This window comes from Notamacropus eugenii, chromosome 2, assembly GCF_028372415.1.
Source record: "Notamacropus eugenii isolate mMacEug1 chromosome 2, mMacEug1.pri_v2, whole genome shotgun sequence".
Taxonomy (NCBI): Eukaryota; Metazoa; Chordata; class Mammalia; order Diprotodontia; family Macropodidae; genus Notamacropus; species Notamacropus eugenii.
Genome location: NC_092873.1, coordinates 433,051,089 through 433,069,768, shown reverse-complemented (window position 1 = coordinate 433,069,768; position 18,680 = coordinate 433,051,089). Strand labels below are relative to the sequence as shown.

The window sequence follows — 18,680 nt, the reverse complement described above, 5'->3', positions numbered from 1 at the left end:
AGAAACAGGGGCACCAAGCAGGTGTGTTGGGCAGGCCAAAGCATTCTGGGCCCCCTTTGGATTTTGATCAGCCCTCCCTCATGGTTTCCAGGGAGGGGCCAAGGCTAGTCCCCTATCCCAAAGGAGAAGGGCAGTTGCAGATTAAGCTTTTCTCTCCCTTTGGCATCTCTTTCACGCCTTCCCATAGACATACAGCTGCTTTGTTAATTGCCTGTTGCTGCTGTTTTATCCTAACCATTATTTTCTGAGAGGCTGTGCATCTGTAGCAGGCTGTGCTCTTGGCCTTGACCCAGCACTGGGTAAGGCCCATGTTGGACATTGATGGAAGCCGAGCCCTGGTTTGTTTGGAAAGTGCAATCACGCTTTAATACAGCAGTGCAAAAGTTCAGGAGGAAAGCCTGTTAAGAAAGCAAGTTAAGCTTTACAAAGCCTATGCCATGCAGTCTGTCTGCAAAGCTGAAGAAATAACAGTTCGTAATTAGAGGGCACCTCACGTTTGGAAATCTCCTACCCAGAGTTGTACAGGCATTACACTCCCTGTTCCCTACAGCTCCTCCAAGAGGTGCATGGATGGGGAGGCCTGGGGCCTGGGGCAAAGGCAGAGAAAATGGATTGTAGGCAAGTAGGTCAGACTTTCACAGGCACGGTCCCTCAATCTAATCATGTACCTTAAGTATCTTAGAGTAGTCTATTCGGGCATTTGCCTCCAATTTTGGGCTGAGTCACTGGATCATTGCAGGGAGGGAAAAAAATGAGCTAATATTTCCAAGATAATGCATTTCAAGCTTATGATTCAGTTGTGCAGCATCGAAACCCATCAGGTGATTCCTTTCAGGACATGTATAATCTCTTCCACAGATGCAGAACCAGCTTGTGACGTTTTGGGTCTCTTTTCTTTTGTCTCTAGCTTCATTTTCTTTCAAGTACAGTATTAGGTTTTCCTGATCTTGCTGCTGAATTTTTTTTATTTTACTAAGAAAAATACTTCTCTGATTATTTTGTCTGCTTTTTAGGGATTAGAGATTGAAGAGGTTTGCAGCTGTTCGACACATTCCTAAGGGATGCAGACTTTTTCCCTTTAAATGCCCAAGCATTACACAATGTAAAGCTCTGGGCGTGGGGAGAGGAAAGAAGTTATACAAATACATGCAGCAAGAAAAGACAGAAAGACAAATAGCCTTCTCTTAACCAAACTGAGATCCCTCAGCTCCATCCACACCACATCCAAGAGGACTGCACAGCAGAACCTCTGTGTGCTCCCCCGTGAAATCACGTCTCCCTGACACGCTCCTTTTCCAGCCTGGTGGATTTCATCTCTGGGACTTATCCTGAGAATTAGCGCCTTACCTTTGCTTGAGTTAGCAGGCACATCTCTTATGTTTGCAGTCTCTTCCTCATGTGCTCCTTGCGTGATCTGTCTGAGAAAGCAGAAGCCTTGAAAAACTCCAAGCCTTATGTGAAAAGCTCTCTGACTCAGTTGGGGCAAGGACAGAGCAGTTTGTGAGAGGCTTCAGGGAGCAGACAGCAGTGTCATGGAAAGGTCAATCATTCAATCCATATGCCTTTATCAGTCCATGTGCTGGGCTCTTTGCTAGGCGATACAGGGACATAAAGGAAATGCCTTCAAAAGCTTACATTCTATCAAGGGAGGCAGCTTGATATGTGAATAAAGATAGGCACCCTAAGAATATTCAGAATAGATACAGAATAAATACAGGGTTCAGTGGGAAGGTACCAGCCACTAGGAAGATCAGGAAAGGGCCCAGGTGGGAGGTATGGCACTGGAGCTGAACTTTGAAGGGAGCTAAGAATTCTGAGAGGAGGTGAGGGTATATGTTCTGGGCATGGAGGAACAGAGCTAGAAAATAGGATGTCATGTGTGAGAAACAGGAGGCAAGACAGTTTGGCTAGATCAAAGAGTGTAGGAAAAAAGGATTACATCTCATGAAGCTGGAGGGGCAGGTTGGGACCATCCCAAACTCTCATATAACAGAAAAGCGACCCCCCCCTCCCCCTCTGAACCCTCAACTGGAGATTGTATCAAGCATTGCATTAGATGCCTGAATGGGGTAGAAAAGCTCAGATGCATCTTACTGCTCTGTCAGCTGCCTTCAGAGTGAGCCAGTATCAGTCACTCAACATTTATTAAGTGCATCCTATGTGCCAAGACCCGTGCTAAGCACTAGGAATACAAATAGAGGCAAAAGACAGCCCCTGCCCTCAAGGAGCTTGTAATCTGATGAGGGAGACAGTTTGCTCTGTACAGCTTTGTTTGCATGATGGAATGATGGAGGGCTTGCTGTAGATGGTGGGGTTTTAGAAGGGACTTAAAGGAAGCCTAAGAAGTCAATAGTTGGAGCAGAGGAGGGAGGGGACATTACAGAAAATGTAAGGTTTGGAGCCCAGAGATGGAGTGCTTTGTTCATGGAACAGCCAGGAGGATTAATGTGTGAGGGAAAATACACAGAGACAAGTAACAGGGATCAGAGCTAGGAGGGATGTTAGTGGTCATTAAATCTAGCTGTGGGTCAGAGAGGACCTTGGACAAGGCTACAGGAATGATTCTGAGTCCAGCTCTCTCTGTTGCCTCCCTGGTGACTAAGAGCTTTAGTGCAGAAGGGCATTGTTACAGCCATGTCCTCGGTAGGACACCCCAAGAAAAGAGGGCTGCCGAGTCACGAGTAGGAAGCGGCTCCTTATGAAGTCACAGCTCATTAATGTGCTTGTTTTTGACCCAGGGTGTGGCTCATGCTTGCAATTTATTTTAAAACTTGCCTTTGCTCAAGTTGGCAGGGAGGGCTGGCAGCATGCTATACATTTGGCACTCCCCTCTGAACATGTGCCTTTCCCCTCCATCCTTTCTCTGTCCCCTTCTTCCAGTCCTCTGCTGAAAGAAGGGAAAAGACAGATTTGTAAGAAAGCGAGACAGCTCACTCAGGGGGTGAAAGAGAGGAGGCAAAATGACCAGCAAGGAAGCTAGTACAGCAGTTTATGTGAGGAGAGATGAGGCCTCAGCTGTGGTGGCTGCAGTGAGGAGAATGGGACAGATTCAAGGTGGAGCAGAGAGGCAGGACTGACCAGATCATAGGATCTGAGAGCTGGAAAGATTCAGTTCATCCAGCTAGGTCAGATCCCTCATTTTATAGAGGAAGAAACTGAGGCACAGATCCTGGGAAATTGTTTAGGTTTTAAGTGGAAAAGTCAGGATTTGATTCCAGGGCCTCTGAGTCCAAATCTCTAGAGAATGGCTCTAGCCATTCTATCATTCTGCCTCCAGCCTTCGACAGCTGAGTGGATGCGTGGGCTTGGGAAGAGGGCTCAAAGATGACCCTGAGGTTATGAGTCTAGGTGACTGTTCCCAGCCATGTCCAAAGATCTGGCACCATCTGCCTACCCTCTGGCCATGTTCTGTTTGGTGCCCCCACTCCAACCTGCACTTCAGCTATATTTCACACGACTCCCCTGCAAGTCAACAAGTATTTATTAAGCACCGACTATGTGCCAGGCAGTATGCTGAGCCCTGGGGGTTCAGATAGGAGCAAAAAAGAAAGACAGCCCTGCCCCCAAGGATCTCACTTCCTAACAAGGGGAAGAAAACAGACTGAAAAAGCTGAAAAACTTGGTTGGTAGGAAGAAGGTACTTCCTGGGGTCTGGTGGTAAAGTCTGGAAAATCAGGAGGAAGACCAAGGAAAGGAGGGATGACTGGCCATCTGAACATCTTCTCAAAATGGAGATTCTAGGAGAAACCCCCAAATGGGAGGGGAGGCTGCAGAGATGGAGGGATCTTCCAAGACAAGAGGGCAGCAGAGGGAAAAAGATCCTCCCAGGGGTAGGGGGATCCTCCAGGGGGAGAGGGATCCTCCCAGGGGTAAGAGGATCCTCCATGGGGAGAGGGATCCTCCCAGGGATAGGGGGATCCTCCAGGGGGAGAAGGCAGTTGAAGCATGACAACAAAGTCCAGAGAGTCAGGAGAATGTCCAGGAAAGGAGTGAGGGACCAGACACTCTCTTAAAATGGGGATGCCAAGAGAAATGCAGCTGTGGGAGGAGGGGCCGGCAGGGTCAGAAGATATCATCTACTCAAAAGAGGCAACATGGAATTCCCAGTTGTTCCTATCTTGCTCTTTCTGGTCCTTCATGCCTGAAATTGATGATGATGATGATGATGGCTAACATTTATATAGCACTTACTACATGCCAGGCACTATGCAAAGAGGCTAACAATCATCTCATTTGATCCTTACAACTGCCCTGGAACGTAGGTGCTATTACAACCTCCCCTTTATGGGAGATGGGGGACGGGGACTGAAGCAGTTTTGTTAAGTGACTTGCCCAGAGTCACACAGCTAGTAAGTGTCTGAGTCAGGACCTACATTCAGGTCTTCACGATTCCAGGCCCAGTGCCCCATCCACTAGGACACTTGTCTATACACTAGCTAATATCGTCCCTCATTTCTTTCTATTAAAGTGCTCTTGCTTCATGTTTAACTCATGTCACCTGGACCTATCATCTTCTTATCTCATATGATACAACTTAGAAGGTGATAAGCATAAAGAAGAGATCCAGATAAAGTGCTGTAAGAAATCAATGAGAAGGAGTATATGAGAGGGGTACAGAACATAATGGAGAGAGGGTTGGCTTTGGAGACAGGACGTCCTGGGTTCAGGCCTTGCCTCTGACACACACTGGCATGTCAATGTACACTCTTCTTGATTTCTTAGTGGCTCAGGCAGCTAAGACTCTTTAAGTTAGATGCAGGTTATCGATTTGGGTTGGTGGAGGGTACTTTGATTCTGAGAGTTCCCTAAACTAATGAAGTGACAAGTCCAAATCAGAGAAAAAAAAACAGTTCCCCTTATTATCATCGCAGTCTTCATTTGGGTACATTTAATAGTCCCTCTATTTGACTCTAATTTTCTTCAGCAGGGACTGCTTCTGATTTCATCTTTGTATTCTTGGGCAGCTAGGCACTGCAGTAGATAGAGTATTGGGCCTAGAGTTAGGAGAACCCAAGTTCAAATCCAGTCTCAGGCTGGACTTATTAGCTGTGTGGCCCTGAGCAAATCATTTAACTTTGTCTGCCTCAGTTTCCTCTTCTGTCAGATGAGCTGGAGAAGGAAATGACAAAATAATTCCAGTATCTTTGCCAAGAAAACCCCAAATGAGGTGACGGGGAGTCCATAGTAAATAATAAATGTTTGTGGAGTTGAAAGCTGAGGTTTAAAAGGGTGAAAAGGGGGCATTAAGGGAATTCATTTAGATGGTCTCCATTTTGACACTAAAGTAGTAGGTGGATCACAGGAAGTACTTATAAAGGAAAAACTGCGCAGGGCATTGTGCTAAGCATCAGGGGTACGGGGACAAAAATAAAATTAAACTTGTCCTCAAGGATCTTACAGTCTACTGAAAAGATGCATTTTTACACAAATAAGTGAATATTAAATCATTTCAGAAGGGGACAAGCACTAGTGATTGAAGGTAGCAAGTAGATCAGTTTCTCTGAAACGTCGAATGTTTGCAGAAGAGCAATAGGCAGTAAGCCTGGAAAGGAGACCCAAGGCAGATTGTGAAGGGCTTTAACTGGGTAACTGGTATTTCATCAAAAGACTACAAGGAGTCATTGAAGATTATTTGACTTGGGAGTAACATGGGATGATCTCTGACTTGGGAATCCCAGTTGTGTGGAGGATGGACTAGAGAGGGTGGATGTGTTTGTTCATCCTTTGTTGCCGAAGAAGACCATGCCATCAGAGAACTAATGACCTGACTTGCACTTGACTTTGTTTTTGAGTGAGGGAGGGCTGTGCAAGTCACCAGCCTCACTTCTCCTCCAGAGCCATCTGAATCCAGTGACCAGATATTCATCAGGGTGACTGGAGATGACCTAAGAGGAGGCAATTGGGGTTAAGTGACTTGCCCAAGGTCACACAGCTAGTGAGTGTCAAGTGTCTAAGGTGAGATTTGAACTCAAGTCCTCCTGACTCCTGCACTGGTGCTCTATCCACTACACCCCCTAGCTGCCCCAAAGAAAGGGTGAATATTGAAAGCAGGGAGACCAGTTAGGAGGCTGGTGTAGTCACCTGGGCAAGAAATGACAAGAGCCAGGACTAGGGTTGAGTTTATGTGAGCAGAGAGAAAAGGATGAATTCTAGAGGTAGAATCAGCAAAACTTGGCAGCTGATTGGCTGTGAGCAGTAAGGGAAAAGAAAGAATCAAGGATGAGTCCAAGGTTGCAGACTTGTAATCTTGACTTGAAAAATGGTGGAATCTTCAGCATAAATAGTGTAGTGAGGAACAACTTGGGAGGGGAGTTAGCGAATTCTGTTTTGGAAAGTTTGAGGTACCTCCAAGGAACCCAGGTTAGTGATGTGGGACAATTGCCCAGAGAAGGATGAAGGCTAGGTACACAGCTGAGTCTGTTACTGTACCTGAAGCCTTGGGAACTGAGGAGATCACAGAGAGGGAGTCTGGAGTTGTAAAATGAGAAAAGAACAGAACCCAGGACAGAGTCCTTGGGATATCACTCATTGTAAATGGACACAACAGGAGTAAGGATTCCACAAAGAATACTCAGAAGGAGTAAGGAGGTGGTAGAATGAAGGGAAGGAAAGGGAATATGTACTTATATGGTGCCTACTATGTGCTGGGTCCTGTTGCTAAGCTCTTTACAATTATTATTTTCTCACTTGATCCCAGAAATACTTCAAGGTAACTGCTGTTATTATCCCCATTTCACAGTTGAGGAAACTGAGACAAACAGAGGTTAAATGACTTGTCCAGGGGTCACACAGCTAGTAAGTGTCTGAGGCCTGATTTGAACTCAGGTATTCCTGACTCAGGGCCTCATTCTCTATCTACTCTACCACCTAGCTGCCTATGAGAACCAAGAGATAAGCTATGTCACAAAAGGAAAGAGAGGAGAGAGAGAGGTGGTCAGCAATGCCTAAAGTAGTAGAGAGGTCAAGAATGATGACTGATAAAAGGCCATTGGATTTAGTGATAGAGAAGAGGGATCATCCACCAGACAGCCTCTATTTTCTCAGTGAAGTAGGAGGTGAGGTGCTCCACTAAGGAGAGAGGAAAGCATTGCATAGGAGAGTAGAGATGATTTCTAACAAAGATTTCAAACCGTAGGTAGGTGACATTCCTGAGTGTGGCCCAAAAAATTAAAATACCATTTGAAAATATTGAACAAAATAAATTTTAAAAAATTAGAACATAGATAATGCAAATATGTCATTTTCTAAGTCATTACGGTAACCATCGGGATCTTTATGGATGATTTAGTGTCCCCCTTTCTATCTGAGTTTGACATCATTGGTTCATAATGTCCACCATGGACAGAGACAGACAGAGACAGAGACATGGTTGTGTGACTTAACTCCAGCTAGGAGTCAGTAGCACTCAAGTAGTCAGTCAGTCAACCAACATTTAAATGTTTACTCCATGTCAGGCATCGTGCTAAGTTCTGGGGATACAGAGAAAGGCAAAAGTAGTAGCAGAGAAGATGGATGAAAGGGGTTTCTAGGTTTGAGCTAGAGGTGAGGTAGTTGATGAGAGATGCTGAGAGCAGTAGCAAGAATGCTAGCCTAGGAGTGACGGACTGATTCTTCATCACAGGGATTAGTAAAGGAAGGGACAGATACCCTGGCAAGAGTTATGGAGGAGGGGAAAAGGGTGGAAATTAAAGTCATCTTGAGTGAATAGCTGTGGACTGGAGCATAACAGAGGCAATAAGGAAGGAATACAAGAATTACAGTGCAGCAGTGAGAACCCTGTTGAAGTTAAAATACATGCATTTGTAGCAATCTGATCATCCTGATGCCTGATTTTCTCCCTCTGCAGTTTTAGTGAAAGATAGTGGGAGCAGCAGACTGAAAATGGCAGATTTTGGGTCAGGGATGTCAGGATGGGAAGAGACATTGTTACTGACATGATTGGCTCCAAGATCAAGTCTAGCCAGGGAGAATAGCACTGATGGATTGGCGAACAGTGATAGACTGATGAGGTAGAGAGATGTCATGGGGCCAGACGCCAGAATAGGCTGAAAAACTGGTATGGGAGAAGTAAGGGAGAGGAGAGTGGAAGCACAGGAAATTGTGATCAGAGGTCATTATCTGATTATGGTTGCTCTGAGAATGGGGATTAGAGAGGTGAGTGCGCACTGAGAATTTAAAATATATTAATATGAAGCATTATTATTCTCAACACTCACTATTATCTGCTTAGAGTAACTGCCTTTAAAAAGGCTCATTGGATGTAATTCTGTGATAGTAAATAAGGGTTAAAAACAATCCTTTGAATCCTTTCTTCTTTTCTTTCCTTTTTTTTATTCCAATGAGGGGAGGTAGGAGACAGAGAAATAGATTTTTATTCATTAAAAAAAGTAAAATTTAAAAAAATAAAATAATCCTTTGTTATTATTTTTCCACCTTCTTTTTTGAGGATTCCACCAATGATCCCCAAAGGGTTCCATAGGAAACATTTACATTTAGTCTTACACATTCTATTTCCTGAAGTTGAGGCAGTCTCAATTACTAGTCTGAGGTCACACAGACAGTAAGTGGCAAAGCCAGGATTTTGAATGCAGATCCTTTGTCATGGAATCTTGGGTTGACTGACTCCTACCATCTCTGTCATTGGCACCAGAATGACCAAGAGAAGGTAACCTGAGGAGAGGGCAGGGGACAGAAATCACCTTTTTCTTTACCAGCAAATGTTTTTAGAAGTATCTGATGCCCCAGAGAAAATAGTCCAAGGAATCAGAACTATCATGTTAGACAACACCCTTGTTTTTCAGAGGAATAAAACAAAGCTCGCAATGCAGAGGAGATTTGTCCAAGTCCTTTAATTCCAGACCCTGGGCACTATCCACAATGCAACAGGTTTAAGTCACTATGAGTGGGCAATATACTTAGCATAATTGTTTCCTACTCCTAATGGGAAACTATGCGATAGGCCATCACCAAAGGGGGATAGGGCGCTCATTCTGCCAAATGGCATCTGTTTTAGAGATAGTGAGACAAGGATAAGGATCTCTTTGGCTGTCGAAAAACTTTTTTGTGTGTGATACTAGCTGGCCCCTATGGGAATAGAAACTCCAGTCATGTCTTCATCATTCATTCATTCTGTCATTCAATAGATCTTCTCTGGAGGAGATAGGAAGATCCTTACGGTGTTGCCTTCACTGAGCTTCCAGTCTCATAGACATCATGAATGAATGATGTTTGAATTTTTTTCCGGTAGAGAATCCAACATCCATTTCAAAACCAGATTTCTATATGAAGTAGTTTCCTAACTGTTACCTGCAACATGGTTTGTTTGGGATAGTCAGTGAAGTCTAGTAGCACAAGCACTGAATCTGGAGTCAGAGGATGTGAGTTAGAATATTGACTCCACTTCTTACTATCTGTGTGGTGAATGTATCACTTGAACAACTCAGTTCTCCTCCCTGGGCCTCAGTTTCCTCCTTGGTAAAATGAAAGACTTGGTCTAGACAATCTTTATAACCTTTGCCAGTTCTAAGTCTGTGATCCTATGATAAATGTTTGTGTGAAGAGGCCCTTCAAATGTTGTTGGTTACCTAGGCCTAAATTATTTCTCTGTTGGAATTTAGGATTTTTTCAAATTCAGCCTTTTCAGATAATAAACACTTTGAAAGTGGTGATTCAGTGTAGGAGGGGCCCAAGAAGTAAGTTAATTATATGAATCTCTGACTCCCAAGTAGTATTTCATGGACGATATTATTGGAGCTTTGTATATTTTAATTCCCAGTGAAATTCTATCTGCTGTAAGTAGACAGTGATAGGAATGGATCAAATGCTGCACCTTAAGTGCCTCGCCCAGGAGGAGAGACAGATAAAGGGGAATTTCAGTTTGGGCTTTGTTTTTGGTATGACCCAGATCCTGGGCTTTCAGGAGATGGTGATTTGGTGATCTGGTTTGTCCTGACGTTCATCTGGGTGGGGAACCATTTTTTGTTAATTTATTTGTTTTTTGTTTTTCCAAGCCAAATTCCCTCCAGTAGAAATCACAGGGTGCTCAGCACACTGGATTCCAGAATGGAAGTTTACCTTGATTCAGAGGAATAAGCTCTTCCCATTGCTGTTTTCTCTGCATTTCAGAGTCTGGGGTAGGAGGGGAGGCCAGAGGGGAGAGAGTGGCTTGTGAACCATTTCAGAATTCCTGCCCAAAGAGCAACCCAGAATCCCTTGCTTTCTGTGCCTCTTGTCAGATACATCCTGCTTCCAAGTGGAACAAAAGTTAGTCATGTTCTCAGCAGTATTCAGTTGCCCAAACCAGTTCTGGAGGAAGAGTAGATGCTCACTGTTTGGCTTAATACATATAGTGAAGTTGTCCTTGGTTATTCTTGACTCCCCAGTAAAGTTTTAGAAGTCTTAGAATCATCCTTTAAGAGCGTGTGAGTATATGTGTGTTTGTGCCCAGATCTAGTTTCTATGTTATTGCCCAATAGCACAAGTATGGATAACTTCATTCTATCAAACACAGTTCAGGCATGCTCCTTTAAAAAGGGGAAGGTTTTCAACTACTTTTGACATCAGAAGTCTTATTCCTGGCTCATAATGTATCGTAGTTGCTTCTTTGTCTAACCTAAAATGCATAACCTAACACTTTCTATCCCCAGAGATGAAAATCTGGCTCTTTTCCTTAGAGTTTTGAGAAAAGGGGGAGGGGGAAAAGCTCAAGATACTTTCTCCTAGGAAAGAGGCCACACTTCGGAATTGGTTCTAGCTAGTGATGTCTTGGTAAATGTTTAACATCTAGTTAGAGAGGGAGAGAGAGAAAGAGACAGGGAGATGGGGGAGGGGAGAGAAATATACACAAGATATACCTATAAATTTAATCTATGTTATGTAATAAAATAAGAAATAATAAATCAAACCCTGATTTGTAGTACCTGCTGATTTCTGAACACCCAAAATTTAACAGTCTATGAGAGCTGGCACAAGCTGGCTGCTAGCACAGCCCTGGTTCTAACTGTTGTGTTCATGTGGGTTAGGTTGTTATCCTTGAGACTGGCTCAGTTTTTCTCACCATTTGCGTATTGTCTTTGTCTGTCCCTCTACAGGAAGGATCAGAATGTTCTCTCACCAGTCAACTGCTGGAACCTCCTCTTGAACCAAGTGAAACGAGAGAGCAGGGATCACACCACCCTGAGCGACATATACCTGAATAACATCATCCCCCGCTTCGTCCAAGTCAGTGAAGATTCTGGAAGGCTCTTTAAAAAGGTAATTACATGGGTCCTTATGTATAGATTCTGGAAGGGTATTAATGCACCATGTAAGTAAATGCAAAACCAAAGCCAAACCAACCTTTGGTAGCCTCCTAAGCATATTTGCCACCATCTCTTCCTCTAGCAAGTCCAAATATAATGAAATACATGAAATCTTCATTCTTTTCTCTTTGTCAGGGATGAATCAGTAGCAGCCATGGCATGTGGCCATCTGCAAGGTTGTCACGTAAAGGACATGCCAGCATAGTTTGCTAGTGGGTGGACTTGCAGCACGAGTCAGCATTTGCATCATCCATGTATTGATTGCTAGTTCTGTTTTGATTATTTGCAGTAGAACATTACCTTATATGGGAAACTGTTCAGACTTGAGGACCTTGAGTATGATTTCATGTTCTCTTGTTCTAATTCACTTTCCAAGTCCACACACTTCTTGGTTCAGCTCTCTTTCAGAGACTTGATCCAGAAGTCTTTTGGCTATGATGGGCTTGGGAACTTGACTATCTATCTATTAATATTTTTTTCTTCTTGGTTTAGCATGATTGTTTTATGGACCTCACTTGGTGACCATTATAATTCCCTGCTAAATGTAGACTCGTTTAACAGGAGATTTTCTCCAGTATCACCTTATAAATTAGAATTGGACTTTCAGGGATTAGAGGATAATAGAGAGCTAGGAATGCCTTAGAAATCATTTTCCAACCTCCTCATTTAACAAATGAAGTTCAAGCCAAAGTGACTTGCCCAAGTTCTGGGCAAAGCCATGATTTGAAACAGTAACTTCTGGCTCCAGATCTAGTGATCTTAGCATTACACCATGCCTTCTATAGACCAGAACACTGATCTCTAAACACTGGTACTTTTGAGTTTCCTGTGGAATCAGTTTTTTGAAAGAAAACAAGTCATCTTTCCCCAGGTGAAAGTTGGTTGTATATGGTGGCAAATACCCTTCACCAGATTTTCAGAAGGGTGGTCTTCCTAGGAATCACTGGAGGAGGGAGAATTTATAGGTTTCCAGTTGACAAAACTCTGTCAAATTTTGGGAAAAAACCAACTCTATTAAATATCTTTGTGGTGTGGATATACAGCCAGAACTTTCAATCATTTGTTGTTTTTCATATTTTTAAGGTGAAACTTTTTGGCCCTCTTCCTGGTTTGGTCTTGGTTCAGGACCTGGTTTTTCGTCTTCTCACCATCTTGAAGAAAAAATTACTTTGAATCTTTTTTTCTTTATATTTCTTTCCCCGTGTCTTCAGATCCTCTAGAAAAAATGTCAAGCATAGCTGCCTGTAGAACCAGATTAAGATGTAATTAACAAAACAAATGCAAAGAACATAGATAGTGCTGAGAGGATGCTCCTTTCTCTTTGAGTTTGACACCACCAGTGCTCTAAAGTTCAGTAAACTGAGTTCCTTGAGACAGCAAATGGAAGGAGAAAATGAGTGGAACACATGGAGATAATAGTCATTTGGGAAAAGTGCTGTTACACAATTAGTTCACTGGATATTTTCAGCCATGGAAATGTGGTATCTATCACACAATCCATAGATTCTTGGCTTCTTAGAGGCAGGACCTGGGGGATATGATCTTCCAACCAAGAAAAGGGAAGTGCTATGACAATCGGAGGTGGTCCACTTTGATCTGTTTTGGCCTCTTTCTTCACTGTATTGGGTAGATAAATAGTTGTGTTCCATTTCAGAGGTAGGTGTGCCAGGGAAACCTTTGCTCTGTTCTTAATGGTACTGAGAAGGTAATTGTAGGCTGCATCAGAGGATGCTCTTCACCTTTTTCCATATATGCTGCAGTTCTGTTGGCATTGCTTTTCATTATTTCGCTCTACATGGTGACTTGAATGTAAGTCCCATTCAAGTGGAGTCAAGTGAAATCTTGACAGTAATTGGTGGTGCTTCAGTGAAACCTTCAAATATGCTTGAAGTCTCTCAGGGAAGGGAGCCCCTGCCTGTGATTCTGGGCAAAGCTCTTTAGGAGAGCTGGCCTGTCTCCATTGGTCACCATCTTCCCTGAGCCAGAGAAACTCTCTGAGAGGTCTGGGTTAAGAGAAAGCACTGGACAACCCACAGTGCTGCTACATGATATTTTAGTATCTTTTTGAGGCAGGTAACCCCCGGGAGCCAATATTACAAGCATCAATGCTTCCTCAGTGTATTCCCATCAGTCTGCTGTTATGGGAACTTCTGCAGACATAGAGGTCTATGGTCCTCAACCTCCCTGAGATTTGTATGCATCTCCATTCCTGGAAGTATGAAGGAGAGGTCCCTGGTCCTCACAGGACTTCTTTGTGACTTTTCAAACTTTTTTCAGCAATTAAATCATAGCTGGTGAGAGATTTACGTGAGATTGTTGACCAGCAGCCAAACTTCATTCTCCCTGATCCATTCTAAGAAGTAATCATTTCTTTTCTCTCACCACTGGGGGTCCAGTGTGGGCAGGGCATCCCAGGGAAAAAGCTGACCTGGGAAGTCCTGGGAATAGATCAGATTTCCCTAAGCTAGATGCGAATGACTTTGCTTTTCATTAACAAGCAATGAAACCATTCCTTCTCAGTACCCTCCAATGTAAATGAATATCTAGATCATTTTGTTAATGGTGAAATATGGTATGTGGGCAAGTATGAAGTGCCACATGCCCATGTCAGAAGCCACTCACATACTTGTATCAAGACCCTGAGAAGGATAGGAACCCCTCTGGTTGGCATTTCATAACCAGACTTAGAGGCTCAGCTGGCTGCCCCTAGCAGGTATGTGTCAAGCTTCCTGCTGAGTCTGCCAGGTTAGCATCCTTTTCTAGAAAGTCTCCCTATTCAGTTCTCGATCCCTCGATTCCCTCGATCCTAACCAGTAGTGTGAGCGTGAGCAGTGATTTCTCATCTCTGGGCCTCCGTTTCCTTATCTATCAGATGACAGAGTCAGACCGGATCACGAGTTCTTAGGCTGTGTTCCATGAACTTGTTGTTCTTTTTGATATGATTGATTTCCTTTCCAATGCTCAGTATTTTATTTTATGCATTTAAAAATATTTTTGGGGGTGGAGCCAAGATGGCAAAGTAGAAAGACGCACATACACATAGCTCCGAACCCACAAACCACAGAACGGCTAGAGGGGACCAACCCAGGGCAAATTCTGCACCCAGAGACCACGGAATATTGGAGCGAGGGAGATTTCTGTTCCGGAGAGACCTGCAAACCTCTCGCGGGGGGTCCTTCGTGCCGTGGACTGGGCGCCGGGACGGGGAGCAGAGGGCAGCCCTGCCGCGGCCACGACACCGTGAGGAAAAGATCCAAGAGGGCTACGGGGACGGGATCTCCAGCGGCCACGTGGGTCCCCCCACCCACAGAGGGACCTGCAAACCTCTCGCAAAAGGTCCGTCGCGCTGCCAGCCCGGACGTGTGGCGGCCGTGGCTCCAAGAGGCACAGATCTGAGAAGGCTCCAGAGACGGGATCTCCAGCGGCGGCACAAGCCCCCCCACCAACAGGTGACTGATGGGGGTAGGTGAGAGAGTCTCTTTGGCGGGTTGAGAGGGGAGTGGGGTGCCCCCATGGCTCGGGCCCCCCCAGGAGATAGAAGGTGAGAGGCGGCTACAGACAGGGGCTCCCCAAATGGGTGGGAGCCTGGATCCATTGTGGAAGGTCTGTGCATAAACCCCCTGAGGGAACTGAGCCAGAGAGGCGGCCCTGCCACTGACGACCTGAACTTAATTCTCACACTGAATAGCAGCCCTGCCCCCGCCAAAAACCCTAAGGCGGGAAGCAGCATTTGAATCTCAGTTCCCAAACGCTGGCTGGAAGGACCAGGAGGCGAGGTGGGTGTGAGGAGAACATTCAGAGGTCAGGTCACTGGTTGGGGAGAATGCCCAGAAAAGGGAAAAGAAATAAAACTATTGAAGGGTATTTTCTCGGAGAAAAGACACTTCCTCCCTTCCTTTCTGGTGGGGAGGAACAATGCTTGCCATCAGGCAAAGACACAGAAATTGAGGATTCTGTGTCCCAGCCCACCCAATGGGCTCGGGCCATGGAAGAGCTCAAGAGGAATTTTGAAAATCAAGTTAGAGAGGTGGAGGAAAGACTGGGAAGGGAAATGAGAGGGATGAGGGAGAAGCATGAAAAGCAGATCAGCTCCCTGCTAAAGGAGAACCAAAAAAATCTTGAAGAAATTGGCACCTTGAGAACTAGCCTAACTCAGTTGGCAAGGGAGGTGCAAGGGGCCAATGAGGAGAAGAATGCTTTCAAAAGCAGAATAAACCAAATGGAAAAGGAGATTCAAAAGCTCACTGAAGAAAATAGATCTTTCAAAACTGGAATGGTACGGATGGACGCTAAGGACTTTATGAGAAAGACAGATATCTCAGAACATACCACGCAGATTCGAAAAATGGAAAATAATGTGAAATATCTTATTGGAAAAACAACTGACCTGGAAAATAGAATCAGGAGAGACAATGTAAAAATTCTGGGACTACCTGAAAACCATGATCAAAAGAAGAGCCTAGACATCATCTTCCATGAAATTATCAAAGAAAACTGCCCTGAGATTCTAGAACCAGAAGGCAAAATAAATATTCAAGGAATCCGCAGAACACCGCATGAAAGAGATCCAAAAAGAGAAACTCCTAGGAGCATTGTGGCCAAATTCCAGAATTCCCAGGTGAAAGAGAAAATATTGCAAGCAGCTAGAAAGAAACAATTCAAGTATTGTGGAAATACAATCAGGATAGCACAAGATCTGGCACCCTCTACATTGAGGGATAGAAGGGAATGGAATAGGATATTCCAGAAGTCAAAGGAACTAGGACTGAAGCCAAGAATCACCTACCCAGCAAAACTGAGTATAATACTTCAGGAGAAAAAATGGTCTTTCAATGAAATAGAGGACTTTCAAATTTTCCTGATGAAAAGACCAGAGCTGGAAAGAAAATTTGACTTTCTAACACAAGAATGAAGAGAACCATGAAAAGGTGAACAGCAAAGAGAAGTCATAAGGAACTTACTAAAGTTGAACTGTTTACATTCCTACATGGAAAGACAATATTTGTAACTCTTGAAACATTTCAATATCTGGGTACTGGGTGGGAGTACACACACACACACATGCACACACGCACACATACATAGAGACAGAGTGCACAGAGTGAATTGAAGAGGATGGGATCATATCTTAAAAAAAAAAAATGAAATCAAGCAGTGAGAGAGAAATATTGGGAGGAGAAAGGAAGAAGTTATATGGGGCAAATTATCTCTCATAAAAGAGGCAAGCAAAAGACTTATTAGTGGTGGGATAAAGAGGGGAGGCAAGAGAAAAACATGAGGTCTACTCTCATCACATTCCACTAAAGGAAAGATTATAATGCACACTCATTTTGATAGGAAAACCTATCTCATAATACAGGAGAGTGGGGGACAGGGGCACAAGCAGGGTGGGGGGGAGGATAGAAGGGAGGGCATGGGGAGGAGAATGCAATACAAGGTCGACACTCATGGGGAGGGAAAGGACCATAAGAAAATAGAAGTAATGGGGGACAGGATAGGATGGAGGGAAATATAGTTAGTCCTATACAACACAACTAGTATGGAAATCATTTGCAAAACTAAACAGATATGGCCTATATTGAATTGCCTGTCTTCCAAGGGGAAGGGGTGGAGAGGGAGGGAGCTAAAGAAGTTGGAACTCAAAGTGTTAGGACCAAATGTAATGTTCTTACCACTGGGTAACAAGAAATACAGGTTAAGGGGTCAAGAAAGCTATCTGGCCCTACAGGACAAAAGAGAAGATGGAGACAAGGGCAGGGAGGGAGGATAGAGGAGAGAGCAGATAGGTCACAGGGGCAATTAGAAAGCTTGGGTCTGGGGGGGGAGGGGATAAAAGGGGAGAAAATTTGTAACCCAAAATTGTGTGAAAATAAATGTTAAAAGTTAAAAAAAAAAAATATTTTTTTCTGTGAATGGGTCTGAAGCTTCGCCAAACTGGCAAAGGGATCCATGACACGGGACAGTGAAGAACCCTCGAATTTGATGATGTGTGTGGGCCTTTTTAGGTCCAGCATGCTTTGATGCTATGAGAAGAGGAGCAGCTTGTGTTCAAAGCTCCTGTCTCTTTGTTGCCAGACCCTATAATGCATGGTAAATTGTGATAGCAGAGATAAAAGCAAATGAGGGGAGAGAATGAGCCAAGGGAGAAAATAGTTCTTTTGTCAGACATTTTAGATGAAAATGTGGTTTCATAGGCTCTCCCAGTTTGAGAGGACCTCGGATACTTACTGTTGCAACTGGTCCTTGAGTAAAAAACCCTTCTACAGCGTCCTCCACAGTGTGCATCCTGCCACTGCTTGAAGTAATGGGCATAGCTCATGCTCCTTTTGGATAGCTCTACCTGGGAGATCCCAGGAGACAATGCTCTTCCTGTTGTCATGGCTTTTTGTGGTATCAGAGCCCATTTTTGCTGACCCACCTATCTATTTCACGGGTTGTCTCAGAACACAGAAGTTGGAATTGGACTCAAATGTGAAAATGGAAGAGTCTGGCTCCTTGCTTTTCAAGTGCATTTGGATCCAGCAACACAAGGGCCAGTCCAGACTTCTTCTCTCTGCTGGTAGGAATGGCCCATGGAGACTTCTGTACTGCTAGTGGACTTGAATCCACTGGCTAGTTTTATAAGCTTAAAAAGATTATTATTTGGCAAATCCATTTCCGAATCTCCTTGAGCCAGCTCAGTCTTTTTCCAACTGTCTTCCAACAGGAAAATCCTTATAATAATGAATGATATTTCTGGAATTTATAAACTAGAGCACACTAAGATTTTTTCATATTTTTGCCAATAATTCCAGGTATTTCACATAGTTGTAGAATACCCTGTCCTGCGTTTGTTTTAGTCACAGGCCTTTGAAGGAAAGCTAATCATAATGCAATTCAGTAAACATTCATCAAGCACCAACTAGATAATGAGGGCGTTACAGAAATGAATAAGACCTACTCTCTTACCCTCCAGAAGCTAACATACGTCAGATGGAATTAGCACAAATAAATATATTTCAAAGAAGAATATGAAAATGAATTCTGGAGTCTTCCTCCAGCAGGAAAAATCTGGAAAGGCTTCTTGGTGGTGGCATTTAAGCTGACTCTAGAAGCTGCCAGTGGTGCCAGGCAAGAGCATTCTGAGCACCAAGGATAGTGTAAGCAAACAAAGTCACAGAGCTTAGAACGTGTTTGGGGAAGACAAAGAAAAGGGGATCCATAGAATCATCAGTTTAGAGTAAGAAAGGACATTAGAGGACAGATGAGGAAACTGAGTCTGAGAGAGGGAACATCACTTGACCACAGTCACATAGCTATTATGGCAGAATTTGAACTCGGGTGTTCTGACTCCAAACCACCTAGTTGCTATGAAAAGGGAGTAGTGAGGGATAGGGCTGA

At 43.9% G+C, this 18,680-nt stretch overlaps 1 protein-coding gene across 6 annotated transcripts in view; it reads left to right on the top strand.

The window, feature by feature from the left end:
- The window catches only part of SRGAP2 (SLIT-ROBO Rho GTPase activating protein 2), a 247,956-nt gene that overhangs the window by 118,639 nt on the left and 110,637 nt on the right, over window positions 1–18,680 (top strand). For all 6 annotated transcript variants that reach the window (XM_072648021.1, XM_072648020.1, XM_072648023.1 and 3 more), the window contains exon 3: window positions 11,091–11,253. In XM_072648021.1, coding sequence (XP_072504122.1) covers window positions 11,091–11,253 — 163 coding nt within the window. The remainder of the gene's footprint in view (window positions 1–11,090; window positions 11,254–18,680) is intronic.